Raw genomic sequence first — 19207 nt, 5'->3', positions numbered from 1 at the left:
TGTCACAAACATTATTACAACGCACATATCACAGACCATAACCAGTTACAGTCTGATAAACAATTTGCAGATCATATAACACCACATATACAAGATGACAGTCTAAGTGAAAAACTATTAAACATCTCTATATTACTCATGAAAATAAAACAAGATTGAAATATTTTCTGATATCAAGATTTCTGAGATACTTTTGGTATACCATAAGGCACAGAGCACATACTGGGCTTCACTCATAAAACACAAGCAGAACAAAGCAATGTGTGTGTAAATTGTTCATAAAACCGCAAGTGCTGGTAGGTTTTTCGATGCATTCAATTCAATGTGTAATTTATGCAAGAATTACTAACACAAATTCCACTCTTCTGTTTAATGAGGCCCAGTATTGAAATATACAGTTTATTTGTTGTTTTTTACAGTTATTTTTAGGTCTCATGGTGGAAGACATTCTGGATTTTACTTAACATGATATAATGTAAGGTGCAAGCAGTAAGTAAGTGCACAATGGGGGAAACGATAACCTACCTTGTCTTGCATTTACCTGTCAGATCAATCGGAGAGCATACAACAAAAATCCCTTGTTTTGCAGTGTGGCCTTCCTATCCGGATTAGTTTAACTAAACGTGCAGGTAAATCCCAGACACTACTAGGATGCATGAAAGTTTCGCTACTCTGCCTACATCTCTCAAAAACGCCTGTGAAAACAGAGAAGTATCAATGTTTTGACAATGAAGGTGTAAGTACTGATGTTTTGGGGTAGATGTCATTACCCTGAGCTGGTATTAAAAAGTCCAGAGTTTCATTTAGAGCCACAGGAGATCAACTGAAAACTTCACTTCCTTTTCCTGAGGCTGTCCTCTTCAGTTTCCTTTGCACTCACTTCCTCTTCAATTTCACCTTCCTGTTCCTCTTCACTTGTTGCAACTTCTTCCTGTTCTTTTCCATCTTCCTCTGCATCATTTTTTGTAACCTCTTTTTTCTCCTCCTCCTCCTCCTCATGTTTCTTCTTGTTCTCTTCCGTCACATTGGGGCGTGTCTGTTCAGCAGCCTGTTTGTCTGTGTGTTGGTTCTGGAGCGATTCGTGTAGGCGATGATATGCACGTGATCGCAGAGAGTTGAGGAGACACACGGTCGCTGCAGAGGTGAAGAGAGTCCACAGCAGCAGATGAGCTGGTATCTCACGGGCATGTTCGCCAACATGTCGCAAGAACCGCGGCAGCCATGCATTCGAGCTGCGCCTCGGAGGAGCCTTATCCTGATGGGCAAAAATGGAAGAGGGTCTCAAATAAAACTGGGTAGATTTCATCCTATAAGTGTATGTACGCGCAAAAGCTAGATTCTGTGTACGCACAAAAAAAAAAATCTGATTTATAAAACCATGCGTACGCCGGATCCTGTGCACAAATCCCTTTATAAATCCCAGTCAGCGCCCTGTCTCCTCCCCAAAATCATATATGGAGCTTATGACGCCTAGTTTTACTATGCATAACCTCATCTGCATATCATTTCCAAGCATATTCCCATCCACGTGACACCATGGTTAACATTTGTGCCATACACATTACATTGCTAAAAATCATCCAATATTCTTATGTTTTAGAATATATATATCAAAATATGCAAAAAAACAAAATTGTATTAAAAGGTGCCCTAGAATTAAAAATTGAATTTATCTCGGCATAGTTAAATAACAAGAGTTCAGTACATGGAAATGAAATACAGTGAGTCTCAAACTCCATTGTTTCCTCCTTCTTATACAAATCTCATTTGTTTAAAAGAATCTCAACATAACACCGACTGTTACGTAACAGTCGGGGTGTACGCCCCCAATATTTGCATATGCCAGCCCAATGAGCCCATGATCGAGGCATTACACAAGGGCAGCCAGTAACGTCTGGATCTGTGCACAGCTGAATCATCAGACTAGGTAAGCAAGCAAGGACAATAGCGAAAAATGGCAGATGGAGCAATAATAACTGACATGATTCATGATATTTTTAGTGATATTTGTAAATTGTCTTTCTAAATGTTTTGTTAGCATGTTGCTAATGTACTGTTAAATGTGGTTAAAGTTACCATCGTTTCTTACTGTATTCGCGGAGACAAGAGAGCCGTCGCTATTTTAATTTTTAAACACTTGCAGTCTGTATAATTCATAAACAACTTCATTCTTTATAAATCTCTCTAACAGTGTAGCATTAGCCGTTAGCCACAGAGCATATAGCCTCAAACTCATTCAGAATCAAATGTAAACATCCAAATAAATACTATACTCACATAATCCGACGCATGCATGCAGTATGCATGACGAACATCTTGTAAAGATCCATTTTGAGGGTTATATTAGCTGTGTAAACTGTGTTTATGGTGTTCAAGGCAAGCGCGAGCTCCGGGGGAGGGGGAGCACGAGAATTAAAGGGGCCGCAACCTATATATCGGTGCATAGTTAATGATGCCCCAAAATAGGCAGTTAAAAACATGAATAAAAAAAATAAAAAATCTATGTGGTATTTTGAGCTGAAACTTCAGAGACACATTCAGGGGACACCTTAGACTTATATTACATCTTGTAAAAAAACGTTCGATGACACCTTTAATTACTTAAGATAAAGGTTTTAGAATAGAGTTGATTCACTCATTTCCACTGGCCAAATAGTATTTTAATCGTTTTAAACAATTCGAATCAAATTTATGCAGTTTTGCTGATAAGGTGAACATATCTTTTAGGAAGTTTATAGGCTATTTTAGTGGAAACAGATCGGCCTACTTATTTATTGCAGTGTAAATACAATTGTCTTTCTCGGCACTTCACTGAAGTATTTTAAAAAGGAAACGTGCAAATCTTACCATTTTCCTCAAATTATATCCTTCATAAACAGTGGTAATTGTTTGAAGATCCTTCACACGACATCAACACCTCCTGCAGCTGTGGTTATACAGTAAGATATTATCATTGGAACTATTCAAACAGGACAACGGACTGTTCGACCACCGGATCCAGCAGTGTCTTCGATAATATCGAAGTTAAGTGTGCATCGATCACCGGTTTCGCTAAAATATTTTGTATAACATCTGCAATGTAGTTTCACAACACAATCAGAACTCGTTACGTATTTCTGAAGGAGGGACTTCATAGAACAAGGAAGTCATCAGCCCGTTTTTATGACAGTGGAAACAGCGGTATACAGATAAGTAAATTATATGAAAAATACTGTTTTTTTACACGCGAAACATGAACACATGTTATATTGCACACTATATACACAATCAAAGCTTCAAAACACGAAAAACGGGATCTTTAAAGCAGCGTGTCACAGGAAATGTAATAGAAAGTAGCACATCTACTATGTAAATTCATATCACGTTTGATTAACTTCTCCGTAATGACTGCGTAATGTAATTTCTGTGCTTATCGCCATTAGTGAAAGTGTAACATTAATGTAAATGTGTATATCAAAATGAAAACGTGAGTTTCCATGCGAGTTTAAATCATTCTTTTATTTATTTAAACTGTTATTGTGAACATGCACTGTATTTATGATTATGACCCATAATTAGGATTTAAAGTGGTTTTCCTTAATCTGCTCTGTCTCCAAAATGTTCGTACGCACGGCTCAAAGTTTGCTTAAAGGTGCGCACATTCTCCCATCAAGTTTGTTTTTTATAGATCACAACCTTTGCGTGGGAACTGGCGTACGCACATTTCCAGCCCCGTTTTGTGCGTATGCACGCTTTATAAATGAGACCCCAGATCATGGCAATGGCATTTAAAATTGTTAAAAGTTCATTAAAAAGATTTTCCATTATTTATGACACAAATTGATGTGTTATTCCCGGCAATCAATGTTTTCACTGTTTTTATATGGTAGGAGGTGCTATTATGCATCTTCTGACATGATTCACTTCATCTATGTTTTGATCAACGTACTGAATCTGATTCAGACAAAATCTTTGACAAAACATGATTCTCAGCTTTTTTTTAAATGTTCCTTTTATTATGAACCTTGCCCACATTCAAATGTTGATAAAAGAATGCATGAAGCTAGAATATTTTGTTGTTATTGATTAAAATCAGAGGCTCTGTTCTTACTTTTGATATCTTGTATGATCAGTAGATTTGTCAAAAGTACCTACTTTGGTACAAAGTCCATATTAAATTTAAAAAAAAAATGTGACGCTTTGAGCGCTGTTGAGCTAATTCGTAAATACCTCTGAATGACACGCTCATCGGATATGTTTGTGATTGGCTACAATGATCAACGCTTTAAAAAGTTGTAAATAGTCATCAATGACACACTTTACTGAGCGCTTACACAGATACACATGGGAGCGTTTGAAAGCAGACGTCTATTGTGAACCAGCCCACTGATCAAACACTTCTGTGTGCTTTCAAACACTCCCGTGCATTGATTATTGTAGCCAATCACAGACATATCTGATGAGCAAATGAACTTAATGGCCAATCAGGTGTTTAAGAATCCGCTCAACAGTGCTCAAAGCGTCACAGTACCGATTGGTACCGAAGTCAGCACTTTTGACAACTCTAATGTTCAGATATTCATACAACAAAATATATTTTCAAAACTAACAAATGTTAAACCCTCAAGCTTTTATTTTGGTGGAAAAACACCAGAAGCTTCACTTTTGTTACCAACAGGCTGTAAATGTTCGTTCATGCGTGTAAATGAACATAGTGCTGCACTTCACTCTGAAACACACAGCATATATTTATTTATGATTTGATAAATCGCACAAAGCCATATGGAATTTTCAGTTTCAATTAATTGTGCAGCCCTAAAAACACGGTTTTCCTAAATCAAACTACTCTACAGATAACAGGACAGTGTACTTTAGGTCTGTTTGATCTCCTCCCTTGAGGTTATAGTCGAAATCAATATTCAAAACATGAACTAATTCAGTTACACTTTCACTTTTGAAGACAGACTTGTTTCTTACCTTCAAACCATGTTGAACCAACATCTGTTCAAGGTAAGAGTCACCAAGGCGCACTATAGGATAGAACTCTTCCACATAAACCCGTCTCCACCATCGCTGGGGATACGAACTAAACACACACAAAAACATTAAATATGACATAGTCATAAAAGAAACGCATCCAATAAGGCTAACATTAAACATCAGCGTTAACAATAATGCATTGTGTTATGCAAGATAATTAAAATGTAATTTTTAACATGCATTTAACAATTTATAGCAAGAGTCATAGTGGAATTTTGCGTGCGCTCACCCGTCCTCTTTTGGCTCGCTGAACCAGTATTTGTAGCGGTGAGCTCTTAGGTACGTAGGAGGCTGTTTGCTGAACGGATACTGAGACTCATCTGTCTGAATGAGTTTGACCACTAAACAACACACACATAGTGTAGTATAGTATAGTATAGTATAATAGAAAACACTGCATTCAGCACTGCATCTTGTTCAGACTGATGCACTGGATGCCTTTAAATCTCACACATGCACAAACGACACATCACCTTACCATCGCGTTTGCCCTGCAGGAGTCTGTGTAGGAGGCTGCTGAACCAGGGGCTCTGTGTGTGTGGCCCCAGAGCAGCAAACCACATCTGCCAGTCCAGCCTGGGCTGGTGCGGAGCCACCACAGGGGGCGCTGCGCTCATGTTCCCTGGCTTATACATGAACTCTATCTCCTGCAAAGAAAAAAAAAAATGCAGATCAAGAATAGTTTTGGAATCGGATTGTGAGGTGCCTAAAGATTCCCAAACCAAGTTGGAAAAAGTATTTTTGCAAATTTGAGGCTGCCTGCTGCAGAGAATCTACAAACTTCAGCTTTAAGATCTGGGTTAGACTTTTCAATCACAAGCCCGTATTATAGACCTTTTAGACTGTTTTTAATATGATAAAAAATTTTGTGAAGTCCATCTCCTTCACATACAAATTAATGCTGTAAATCAGACACAATGCACTTCCTGAAATACTCGTAAACTGACCGTCCATGTGTTGCGATCCATGCTTCCCTCAATGACCACCTCTGGACGACCTCCGACACCGGTCATTCTCCGAAACAATCCATACGAGTTGACCAGCTGGTAACGGTCAGTCACTTCAAACGCTGTCCGGATCCCAGGCCAGAGATTATTGTTGGAATCATACTCAATGTAGGTGTAGGGAACCTGCACATATACAGTACTTCATTATTAGCCTCATTATTTTTACATCACTTAAAAGGGACAGTGCACTCCAAAAGATGTGCACTACACATAAAATACACAATGAAGTTCTTATGTGTATTGTGAATGTTTGAGGTTTGAACATGTGAAAGCATGAATGAGATTGAGATGTGCAGAAGGCTTTTGGTAATAAATTACTATATTCAGTTCCTCACAAAAGCTATCATACTGTTTGGTAAGACTTTAAATATGAAGTACAAAATGTATGGACCATGTTTAGTGGTTCATTTTTGTCATTACATTACAATTCCGCTAATTAACTAAACAGACAGGTTTAAGGGGGTCGCACACCGGACGCGAAGCACGGCGCCGCAAAGCTCTGATAACTCACAGGTATCGCACACCGGCCGCACACATTATATACGTGCGAGCTCAATTTTGAATCGACTCCTGATAGAAGAGCTGCACAATGGGAGTGTTTTACGTCAACAGGGAAACGTTACATGCCTATGCTTTAATATTTCACACTGAGGTTAGTGTACATGGAAAAATGGCACAACAAAGCAAAAGGAAAGAAAATGCTACGTTTATTATACATTTTTAGACTTTATTCAAGCTGTTAAACTAAGAATGTGAAACTGATGTATCTTGCAGCACAGGGTGAAGTCAGTATGTACATTAACGACGATTTGAGAGAAATATACATTTAATGTAAAACAATGTACATGGTGCTCTGTGGTGCGGCAGGATTTTAAACAACTTAATGAGTCGTTGCTGGGCGCCGCGGACAGACGCCGAATGTCGCCGCTGGTGTGCGCACTCTCATAGAAAACAATGCGTTTGAATTTTAAAGACGTGGCGTGGCGCTGAGCTTCGCGTCCGGTGTGCGACCCCCTTTAGAGTGGCATGCAGGAAATAGTATTATTAACTAAAACTAAAATAAACATTAATAAAATATATTTTTAAAAATGCTTGTTTTATTTGAGTTAGTTGCCAAGGCAAATTTCTACTTTTTAAATAGTTTAAGCTGAAATACTAAAACTACTAAAACCAAACCGTAAATAAAAAAAAAAAGACTTAAAAAAAAAAAACTAAAAAAAAAAAACTAAAAACAGAATTACTAAAACTTCAACTAAAATGGGAAAGCATAGAATTGAAAACTACTTTAAAATATTAATAAATGCTATCATACTGTATTAATGATACTAAAATAACACTGACAGGAAGTTTACTGACCAGACTGATGGCAAACATTGAGACTGTAGCCGCAGCCATCACTGCCCACTGGATTGTGCTCCAGAGACGCCGCAACACGCCCCTCACACAAGCACATCTGGAGCATATGCACATGCACAAGCAATCAAAAACATATTTCTACCAGAACGCCATCTAATGGACATAGTGAGCTGACAAACCACAGGTAAACTATCCCCTAACACTCACTTAAACATGGCAGTGATGATCTCCCATGTGAGAGACAGCACACCAATCCAGATACTGGGCACTGTGACAGTCTTCAGAAAGCCATTGAACTCAAAATAAGTAAAGGCTGAGGAACAGGAACACAAAGAGAGATAAATCACACTCAATGATAAGTGACCGCAATAAGAAATCGTAGAGAGCTTCACCTGTTTTGGAGGACACACTTTTCTTTTCCCAGTCCACCTGTAGGTCAAAGTATTGGACAGTCCAGTAGCAAAGCAGAGCGTATACACCGACCTCTAACATTACAGCCAGTCCAGAGAAGAGAGTCTGTAATGATGCTGAACAAATTAATAAATTAACATGGATGTCCAGACCTGGTTTTAACATCTTGTCCTAACAAGGTACAACAAACATTGCCATCTTCACGTAATAATCAAAACATTTTTGCCATTTGATGAAGGAAGTCTTCTGTTCAACTTCAAAAGTTGACATAAAAAAGTTGATACTTTTTCTGCAAGGACACATTAAATTGATCAAAAGTGACAGTAAAGAAATTTATAATGTTACAAATTTTCTATTTCAAATACATGTTACGTTTTTTAAACATACTGCTTTCTGTCTTTTGCGTGGGTCTGCGGAGCCAGAAGTTTACATGTTGGTCATCCAGCAGCGACAGGCACAGGGTGATTGTGAGAATATTAAAGAAGTTATAATTCCCAGACAGGATGATAAACACCTGAAGCAGGAGCTGTAACACACAAAGATGTCACAATAATGCACAAACTCGTAGTAGCTTCTCCATTTCTGATCAAACACACACATACACACTCACCTGCATGTAGAAGGCGGCAAGTCTGTGTCTTCGTATGGGGCTGAAGAACAGGAAAGGAAGTGCGATCTCGATAACAAACGTTCCCACTATACTGAGTTTCTGGAACCACACCGGCAGCTGATGAGCAAACCAGGCCAGCGGGGTCGGTATACACTGGGTCTCATAGTGATAGGTCAAAGCTGATAAGAGAACAACAGAATATTTTAGTATCATTGATATATTATTATAGTTTTTATTAAAATTTTTAATTATTTTTATTTTTATATTGTCCATTATAATTTATGTTAAACATTTAGTAATTCTGTTGTTTGTTTTTTTAAATGTCTATAGAGTTTTTACTCATTTTTACTTTAGTTTTAGTTATTTTAATACATCAAGTTAAACTAAATTAAAAATGAGAACTGTTGCCTTGGCAACTAGCTGAAAGAAATTTATTTTATTTTACTGTTTATTTTATTTCAAGCAATATTGGTTACGATATTGGTTTTGTAATATCGGATTTACAGATTAACGTCACCATCTTATGGGTGTTTTGAGAATTGTGTGTAGGATCGCCATTACAGCGCATCTGAGGGGAGACGAGACCACGGCGTGCACATGTAAAGTATACTTACCTGCTTTGCTGTAAATTAGTCAACTTTATTTAACATAACAGCCATTAAAGGATTAGTTCACTTTCAAATTAAAATTTCCTGATAATTTACTCACCCCCATGTCATCCAAGATGTTCATGTCATTCTTTCTTCAGTTGAAAAGAAATTAAGGTTTTTGATGGAAACTTTCCAGGATTTCTCTCCATATAGTGGGCTTCAATGGAGCCCAAATGGTTGAAGGTCAAAATTACAGTTTCATTGCAGCGTCAAAATGTTCTACACGATCCCAGACGAGAAATAAGGGTCTTATCTAGAGAAACCATCACTCATTTAAGAAAAAAAAATTATATAAGTTAACAATAAATGCTCATCTTGAACTAGCTCTCTTCTTCTTCTCTATTAGAGTTCCAGCAGTGTAGACACTGCTAAGTGTATTACTGCCCTCTACAGGTTAAAGTTTGAACTAATTGTTATACTTGCACTAGCATATTATATATGACAATTTAGTTCAAACTTTGACCTGCGGAGGGCAGTAATACACTTAGCAGTGTCTACACTAGCTAGTTCAAGATGAGCATTTGTGGATAAAACGTATACATTTTTAAAAAAAAAATTTTTTAGTAAATGAGCAATGGTTTCTCTAGATAAGACCCTTATTTCTCATCTGGGATCGCTATAAACTGTAATTTTGACCTTCAACCATTTGGGCTCCATTGAAGTCCACTATATGGAGAAAAATCCTGGAATGTTTTCATCAAAAACCTTAATTTCTTTTCGACTGAAGAAAGAAAGACATGGACATCTTGGATGACATGGGGGTGAGTAAATTATCAGGAAATTTTAATTTGAAAGCGAACTAATTCTTTAATGCACAAATTAGATGCACCTGAAATGCAGCTAGTTTATGCAGCTTGTCTCTAAGAAATAGAGACAAGCTCACAGAGTCACGTAAAATAATTTGTCAAGTCCTGTCCCAATAAAAAAGTAACTTTGCATGAATTAAATACTACAGCCATGAATGAGCACATGTAGGAAATAAAAGCGCTGAATTTAATTCTCTCTCTCTGTTGTCTATGTTCATCATTAGTCTCGTGAAGTCATCTGCATTTTGCCGTTCGCTCAGCGGGTTGATGCTCAGGAAATGCTCCACGGCCACCGCATGTAACTTTTAACAAGATTCACTTGCTTATGTATCAGGATAATCAATAAACTTTGGAGTTTTCAGAATGCTTTTAACCTGATGAACTTTGTTTCTTAATCACTAAATCGGGTCCGAACTGTCTACTAAATATGAGCCCACTTGACACCTTTGTGGCCCTCCGAGGTAACACAGCAGGCCCAATTTCCTTGCTCTTAGGACATCAAAGGGGCCCCTCATGTGGACTACGGGCCAGATCCACATTCCAGCACCCACACACACTGGCACACACACAGACACACATACAGAAACACACAAACATACACTTTTAACTGCATATATATATATATATATATATATATATATAGCACCACTATGCTGAAATATATATTTCATATATTTTAGGGCCTATGCATGTTTCCTAGTGTTTAAATGAGTGTATTTGTGCTAGTGTGCATTTTAATGATATAATTTTGTCTGTAAACCATAACTTCTCTCCTATGCCTTTCTGACCTATCGAGTTTGATCTCGTTTCAAAGCTCCGGACTCGAGCTATTGATTGAGACATGTCAACAAACGGACAAATGCATTTTTCTATGTGTTTAATGATACTGTGAAGAACACACTCCTTTTGGAGATCTGATCTGGTAGTCATAAATCATTGGATTAAGTCGTGAGGCCAAACAATGGGAAAGCTTTCCCGCCAACTTTGCACCCATGTTATTGGCTACCCCACCTCAAGGAGGTGTGTCGGCTTATCTGTCATAAAAGCAAAGACACACTTTCTTGTGTGTTCTCTACCGATTGTCTCACGAGCATCTCGTGCACGTTTTTCCCGGACCTCTCCGGTGACCACGCGCTGCCATCGCGCTCAGCTTCGGGATCGCCATCTTCCAGCGAAACTCACTCTCGTCCTCAGTTCAAACCTTCCCGCTGAACGGAGGAAGCCAACGAACTGCACCAGCGCTAACCTGAAAGTCGACACACGCAACCAATGCAAGTATACTGCCGTTTCTCAATCTTAGATGATGAAACTGATTTCCGTGCTGGCTTAGGACTGGTTGTGAGTTTGCTACTTGCCTTCTCTCTTTCCTTCTCTACTTCTATTCTTGTACATAGGTGTGTATTTTCTTGTATATATATTTAGATGTATAACCTCTGTATTCGTAGTTCGCATATATTAAAACGTTATTCATGCTCGATTGTTCTGTTTGTTCTTTCAGCTGAAAACCAAGTCACTTTAACGCTTTTCGATCGCTTTATGCTTTGATGCAAGTTATTTTCAAGGCTAGAGAATAACTTTGTTTATAATATTCTGTGATAATATTATATAAAAATTTACTATATAACCATTAATTCGCTAATAAACATCCAAGTAAACAACTCTATGGAAATTATTTATTATATCTGTGAGCGATCGCATTTTGAGTATAACTCTTAGTAAATGCATAGATAAACAGCACTTTGTCAGCAGATATTTCATAATCTAGATCGACAAAAACATTATTAATAATTCTGATATAACATACCAGTTGAGAAATGCAATAAAATACGATGTTTTGTTTGTTATATTCCAATATTCCAGACAATATTATTCAGTTATTTAACATTATCCAGTGAATTATTCTTCATTCTTTAGCCTAAACAGCTTAAAATCTACAAAAAAAAAAACTGTAGTTTAAAATGAAGTATTACATTTCTGCAAAGTTTATATGACTCCTGTCTTTAATTTATTTTCTCCATTTGAAAACATTAGACATTCTACATTTATTTTGCTTATTGTTAACATTAGTGTTGCAGCTGATGCTTTTTAATAAGATTTGTTTTGTTTTCTATGCAAGGAAGGAGTGATTGTTATAAATAAAATGGTTTGTTCAGTTCAGTGGTGTTGTAATCGTGTCAAAAACAGAAGTATAACAGTAAATAAATATCAGTTCTGCATATCGGTTATCGGTTCTAAAAAATGAGTATCGGTCTATCACAAAAAATTTGATTTATCAATTCATGAGCCCTTTAATGCTTAACAGCAACTCAGGAACATTTAGTCACAAATACCAATATATTCTACAATTCCTCACCCGTTAGGCCCCACCAGGTGGGGCAGCGGCTGGTCAGTTTGACGACGCCCGACGCAAACATCAGCCGAAACAACAGCCAGCGCACCAGCCAGAAAGTCACATTATCATGGAGACACAACTTTGAAGACCAGGGCATTTTCATGGGAGCAACGAGAATGGCCAAGAAGCCTGTCTCCAACAAGAGGTTATCCCTGAAAACAAGATGAGAAAGCAGAGAGATATGTTTGACACATTCAGATGTGCTGCTGAGGGTTCACATGTGTTATGAAAGCAGATCAACACAGACATGCGACTACAGACACTCAAGTGTCTCGCAAGGTCAAGATTGTTTTGTTGCTACAGTTGTACAGAGTTAAACAAAGCCTGTTGCATAACGGATACAGTTGAGGGAAGGAGAACTTTTTTGAAACAATTTAACATCAACCGGTGTACAAGCAGCACAAAGTGAAAGAAAGCCTTATACTCACCACTGAAAGTATAAGAATACCTGGCCAACCTAGAACAACAAGCACATTTCACTACTTTATACATTACCTTCGAAAAACAATTATTTTTACATTTAATAATAGTATTCATGATAAGTAGTGGTCAACCGATATGGGTTTTTAGGATAATGGCTGACAACAAGTTGGATAGTTTGCAAATTAATATGATACAATACAGTTTAAAGATAGCAAATGAGATGCTTAAAGGGTTAGTTCATCCAAAAATGAAAATTATGTCATTAATTACTCACCATCATGGCGTTCCACACCCGTAAGACCTTCGTTCATCTTCGGAACACAAATTAAGATATTTTTGATGAAATCATTTAATCATTTGCTTTTTCTATGCCCAGAAAGCTACTAAAAAAATATTTAAAGGGATAGTTCGCCCAAAAATGAAAATTTGATGTTTATCTGTTTACACCCAGTGCATCCAAGATGTAGGTGACTTTTTTTCTTCAGTTGAATGCAAATTATGATTTTTAACTGCAACCGCTGCCGTCTGTCAGTCAAATAATAGCAGTAGATGGGAACTTCAACTATAACAGTAAATAAAACTTGCTTAGACAAATCCAAATTAAAACCTGCGGCTCGTGACGACACATTAATGTCCTAAGACACAAAACGATTGGTTTGTGCGAGAAACCGAACATTATTTATATAATTTTTTACCTCTAATACACCACTATGTCCAACTTCGTTCAGCTTCCTGTTAGTGAGGTCAAAAAACGCGTTCTGTTGACGGAAGTGATGTCTCGCCCATATACTTCAATGAGCGCGAGACATCACTTCCGTTGTCAGAGCGCGATCAGACCTCACTAACCGGAAGCTGAACGGAGTTGGACATAGTGGTGTATTAGAGGTAAAAAATGATATAAATACTGTTCGGTTTCTCGCACAAACCGATCGTTTCGTGTCTTAGGACATCAATGTGCCGTCACGAGCCGCAGGGTTTCATTTGGATTTGTCTATGGAAGTTTTTTCGACTCTTATTGTTCAAGTTCCCAATCACTGCTATTATTTGACTGACAGACGGCAGCGGTTGCAGTTAAAAATCATAATTTGCGTTCAACTGAAGAAAAAAAGTAATCTACATCTTGGATGCCCTGGGGGTAAGCAGATAAACATCAAATTTTCATTTTTGGGTGAACTATCCCTTTAAAACGGTTCATGTGACTACAGTGGTTCTACCTTAATGTTACAAAGCGACGAGAATACTTTATGCGACTTATAATGACTTCTCAATAATATCTAGTGATGGGCGATTTCAAAACACCGCTTCATGAAGCTTTACGAATCTTTTGTTTCGAATCAGTGGTTCGGAGCGCCAAAGTCATGTGATTTCAGCAGTTTGACACGCGATCCGAACCACTGATTCGAAACAAAAGATTTGTAAAGCTTCAAAACTTCATGAAGCAGTGTTTTGAAATTGCCCATCACTAGATATTGTTGAAAAGTCATCATTTCGTTTTTTTTGGCGCACAAAAAAAAATATGCTCGTCGCTTTATAATATTAAGGTAGAACCTCTGCAGTCACATGAACCGTTTTAAATATGTCTTTAGTAGCTTTCTGGGCAATGAAAGTGTAAATTAACTTGCTGTCAATGGAGGCTTTTCTGAGCCATCGGATTTCATCAAAAATATCTTAATTTGTGTTCCGAAGAAGAACAAAGGTCTCACGGGTGTGGAACGACATGAGGGTGAGTAATAAATGACAGAATTTTCATTTTTGGGTGAACCCTTTAAAGTAAATGTATCTAAAAAACAATTTAATTAATATTTTTAGCAATATAGAATAAAAAAAATAAAAAAATACACTACATTTTTTTTATTTCTATATATTTTAATATCTGTATAAGAACATTTCTAAATTTTCCATATACAGTGGCATGAAAAAGTATGTGAATTATTTTAATAAAATAAGAGGGATGATAAAAAATGAATGTTATTTTTTGTTTAGTACTGTCCTGAGTAAGATATTTTACATAAAAGATGTTTGCATTTAGTTCACAAGACAAACAATAGCTGAATTTATTAAAATAACACCATTCATAAGTATGTGAACCACTGATTCTCAATACTGTGTGTGATTACCTGATGATCCACGACTGTTTTTATGTTTTGTGATGTTATTCATGAGTTTCTTGTTTGTCCTGAGCAGTTAAACTGAGCTCTGTTCTTCAGAAAATTCCTCCAGCTCCTTCAGATTCATCAGTTTTCAAGCATTTTTGCATATTTGAACCCTTTCCAGCAGTGACTGTAGGATTTTGAGATTCATCTTTTCACACTGAGGACAATTGAGGGACTCAAACACAACTACGTTATTAAAAAAGGTTCAAACATTCACTGATGCACCAGAAGGAAACACGATGCATTAAGAGCCGAGGGGTGAAAACTTTTGAATTCAAATATCAAGGTAAATTGTAGTTAGTTTTTCTGTCGGGAAACATGCAAGTATCTTCTGTTGGTTCTGAAGGGCAGTACTAAATGAAAAACAATGATATTTAAACGAAATAAGAAAAATTGTGACATCTTCATCCTGTTCAAATGTTTACACCCCGACTCTCAGTGCATCGTGTTTCCTTCTGGAGCATCAGTGAATGTTTGAACCTTTTTAATAGTTGTGTTTGAGTCCCTCAGTATGAAAACACAGATCTCAAAATCCTACAGTCACTGCTGGAAAGGGTTAAAATATGCAAAAATGCTTGAAAACTGATGAATCTGCAGGACCTGGAGGATTTTTCTGAAGAACAGAGCTCAGTTTAACTGCTCAGGACAAACAAGAGACTAATTAACAACCATCACACAAAAAAAAAAAAAACAGTCGTGGATCATCAGGTAACCACACACAGTATTGAGAATCAATGGTTCACATACTTATGAATGGGGTTATTTTAATAAATTCAGCTATTGTTTTGTCTTGTGAACTAAATGCAAACATCTTTTATGTGAAATATCTTACTCAGGACAGTACTAAATAAAAAAAAAAAACATGCATTTTTTATTATCCCTCTTATTTTATTAAAATAATTCTCATTTTCACAGATTCTGCAAGGGGTTCACATACTTTTTCATGCCACTGTATATTAATTGGCTATCACTATATCAAGGCAACAACAAATAAGTAGGATATCTGTAAGGCCCAATTAATTGGCAAAAATTTGGCCATTATTGAGATTATCATCATCAGCCGATAATGGTGTATGATTGCACAATTAAAGGAAAGTCTGTTACTCCTTTTATCAAATCCAAGTGAATCTCTTTATACCAAAGAGCTTTTTCAGTATATACTAATTTCTGTGTAAAATATTGTAAAAAATATTTAATCAATTTTATTTACATCAAATGATTTGCTGTTATTAAATTGTATTGTATTTATATATCAGCATCATATCAGCCATAGGTCTATACATCAGCCATTGAAAACCTCATATTGGCCAATCACTAGTAGCATCCGCATGTGAAATAAGTTTGTACCTGGTAGAGAGACAGATAAAGTATCCAGAGCACCAGGAAGACTCTGCAGTCTCTGAGCGGCGGTAAAGCCAGAGTCATTAAACTGAGCAGAGCTCCGGCCAGACTGAGCAGCTCCATGCACTGCTGTGTGTCCAAACCCAGACGAGGACCAAACCACAGCAGTGTGGGAGAATCCTTCAGCTGCTCCACAACACTCTTACCAGACACTCGCAGCTGCCACCGAGCTGGTAGCAAACCCTCATTTCCATACAGACCTAAAGAAAGAGAGCGTTCACATGGTCATTGCAACAAAATTGCTGCAGAATCTGAAATGTGAATGTCATTATGTTACTTTTAGTTTTTGTTTGTTTGGTTGTTTTTCAGAATGCTGATTTCCAAGTTTAAATTTGATTTTGAATCTCAGATTGTCAATGTGGTCTCATATTTTTGGACCCCAATGATCACCATATTCAAATACCATGGTATTATCATGTACATGTCCAAAATCATGATAATATACTAATACTATGGCAAAAAAAAAAAATTAGTTTGTGCAATGCATTTCCTCTTGAGTGAAAGTCTGGCTAATATTCTTACAGTCTGGGTGTCTCAGAACAGACATCAACATGCTAATCTGAGATGTTCTGCACAAACAGACCCATGTAATATGGGCCCTTTAAAATATTTTCATCTCTAGTACTGTATCTCTACACTGCAAAATCACTGGACAACCTGGAGATTTATACGAACTATTACCTAATGTTTTAACAGATGAGTATGTTCATTAAAAATTTAACGTTATGCCTACAAGACATTTGTTGCATGCGTCACAGATAAACTCTTAGTTAGTTAATCAATGCATACAAGTTAAACTAAAAATCTTCACAAACTCACCTGGAATCTGTACGTAAAGAGACGCAAAGGCAAACATATAAACAGCAGAAAGGCACCACAAGAACATGTGCCTCGGCAGTCTTATATCTCCCATTTTTTGGATAATAAACTCCTAAAGGAAACAGATGGGGTAGGAATCTCCTCAAGATGGAGATCAGGGAGGTTTGAATGCAGAGGACTGACTGAGCGACACGTCTGACGTGCAGGAACAGAGAGGCGCGTTCGCTGGCTGTGGCTGTTTTGCCAACGAATCCTACTATGGCGAAGATTTGGCTCATGAATATCAACTACGTAACGCTCGCGGAAGTCAAATTGATTGGCTGACTGGTGTACGTTAGTAAGTTGGCGTGCTCTGCCTGGGTCAACGTTTGACCAACATGAATATGAATTACGCTCGTCCAGTAAAATTAACCGATTGGCTGAAAGGCAGACGTTTTCATTCTTCATAAAAGTTCTTCATAAGTTGACTTTAAATTCTTAAAATGAGCCAAACATTTAATTATTTATTTTTTTAATTTATTATTTACCTAACTGAACTTACCTTTTTTGTTTGTTTGTTTTACAGTCTATGACTGGACGATCCCGGAGGGTAAAAATCAAATCAACTTGACCTAATTACGTTACTATTCACGAGCTAAGCCTTCGTCATAGTAGGATTCGGGAATTTCATTCATGGTCTTGTTTATTTTTTGATTGTTTTATTTTTAGAAGTTTGGAGACTATATTTGAATACTGATGTACAAACGCCTATTTCGGGCGCAGCCATATCCAACTCAGATATTTAGGACATGTATTTTTTTTAATGCCTGGCCACAACTAGCGATTCAGATTAGAATTTATAACTATTTAGTGTCTTTTTGGTTTTGCTTGCATTATGGTTTTTACAGTCATTCAGTATTATTAGCGGATGAAGATTTAAAAAAGGATTTGGATGAATCATTCAGGCTGATTTGTGAACCGGTTCGACTGATTCACTGAAAAGACCTGAATCAAAAAATACTTGTTCACAATCACTATGGTTTTTGGGCAAATTATATTCAATTTTTTTTTATATATTTCCATATATTTCCAGATTTTATTTGATCATAAGAATATATATTCTTAAAATTGTTTCCAAATTCATCATCATCTGGAACAACCTGGGGCCGATTGCATAAACCACTAAGGCTAGTCTTACAAGTTAAGTCATCAATTTTTTTTTTTAAGTCTTCATAACTAAGTTTTTTTTTTTTTAGTTTCATAAGATTGGCCTAATTTGATACCAAAAAGTAAGATTGACTGCCCTTTTACTAACTGCTAATGGGCCACACTAGGGGTTAGTTCACCCAAAAATTAAATTTCTGTAATTAGTTACTCACCCTTGTGTTGTTCCACATCCGTAAGACCTTCATTCATCTTTGGAAGACAAGTTAAGATCTTTTTGATGAAGTCTGAGAGGTTTCTGTCTCTCCATAGAGATCCAACGCAACTACCACTCCAAGGTCCAGAAAGGTAGGAATGACAGTATTAAAGTACTCCATGTGACTCAAGTGGCTTAAACTCAATTTTATGAAGTGAAGTGAGTGCTTTGTTTACGCAACATAAACATAATTTACCACTTACATAAATATTGATCTGCAACAGCGCACGTTCACGAGAGCTTCACAAGGCGTAATTTGCGGGTGGGACATGTCCCCACCACTTTTTGCCAGGGTCGATATTGTCCCCACCACTTTTTATAACATCTCAAGGCACGGATGTATACTAATACAATGGAATGTGTTGTTTTTGAAATCATGCTGAGTGCTCGTTGCCGCCGTTATCAGTGGCGCAACAGTTTTCTCTTTGTGCTTGTGCACACTGCGCAGTCTTCACACGGACGAGCGGTTCAATCTATTGCTGTTGCGGCCGCAGACTCTATATGTTCCGGTGAAATTACAAACAAAATGCACAGAAATGTGTCCCTGCTTTTGATATACAATCACTGATGAACATCTTTGGTTTTAATGAGAAAAAAATTAAATAAATAACACGAGGGCGGTTTATAACCAAGAACCTCTGGCACGCTGAACAAAAATTCTACCCCTCGTCCATCAGGACAACTTAATTTTAACAGCGGATCAAAGTATTTATTGGCCAATGTAAATACTTTTGAGACTAACAATATATTGTATTATACAG

At 37.1% G+C, this 19207-nt stretch overlaps 1 protein-coding gene across 1 annotated transcript; it reads right to left on the bottom strand.

The window, feature by feature from the left end:
- Positions 1–38: 38 nt before the first annotated feature.
- On the bottom strand, positions 39–17241 carry lmf2a (lipase maturation factor 2a). The gene is made up of 14 exons (XM_067389964.1): positions 17048–17241; positions 16175–16428; positions 12680–12708; positions 12213–12403; positions 8404–8582; positions 8181–8319; positions 7775–7909; positions 7590–7695; positions 7383–7479; positions 5967–6149; positions 5498–5666; positions 5249–5360; positions 4957–5065; positions 39–1255 (listed from the first exon to the last, which is right to left on the bottom strand). The coding sequence occupies exons 1-14, from the start codon at positions 17139–17141 to the stop codon at positions 833–835; spliced, it is 2220 nt and encodes a 739-aa protein (XP_067246065.1). The 5' UTR covers positions 17142–17241; the 3' UTR covers positions 39–832.
- Positions 17242–19207: the final 1966 nt, after the last annotated feature.

The sequence above is a fragment of the Chanodichthys erythropterus genome, chromosome 7 (assembly GCF_024489055.1).
Source record: "Chanodichthys erythropterus isolate Z2021 chromosome 7, ASM2448905v1, whole genome shotgun sequence".
Taxonomy (NCBI): domain Eukaryota; kingdom Metazoa; phylum Chordata; class Actinopteri; order Cypriniformes; family Xenocyprididae; genus Chanodichthys; species Chanodichthys erythropterus.
The sequence above is the reverse complement of the archived record's forward strand: the minus strand, read 5'-3'. Positions and strand labels throughout refer to the sequence as shown.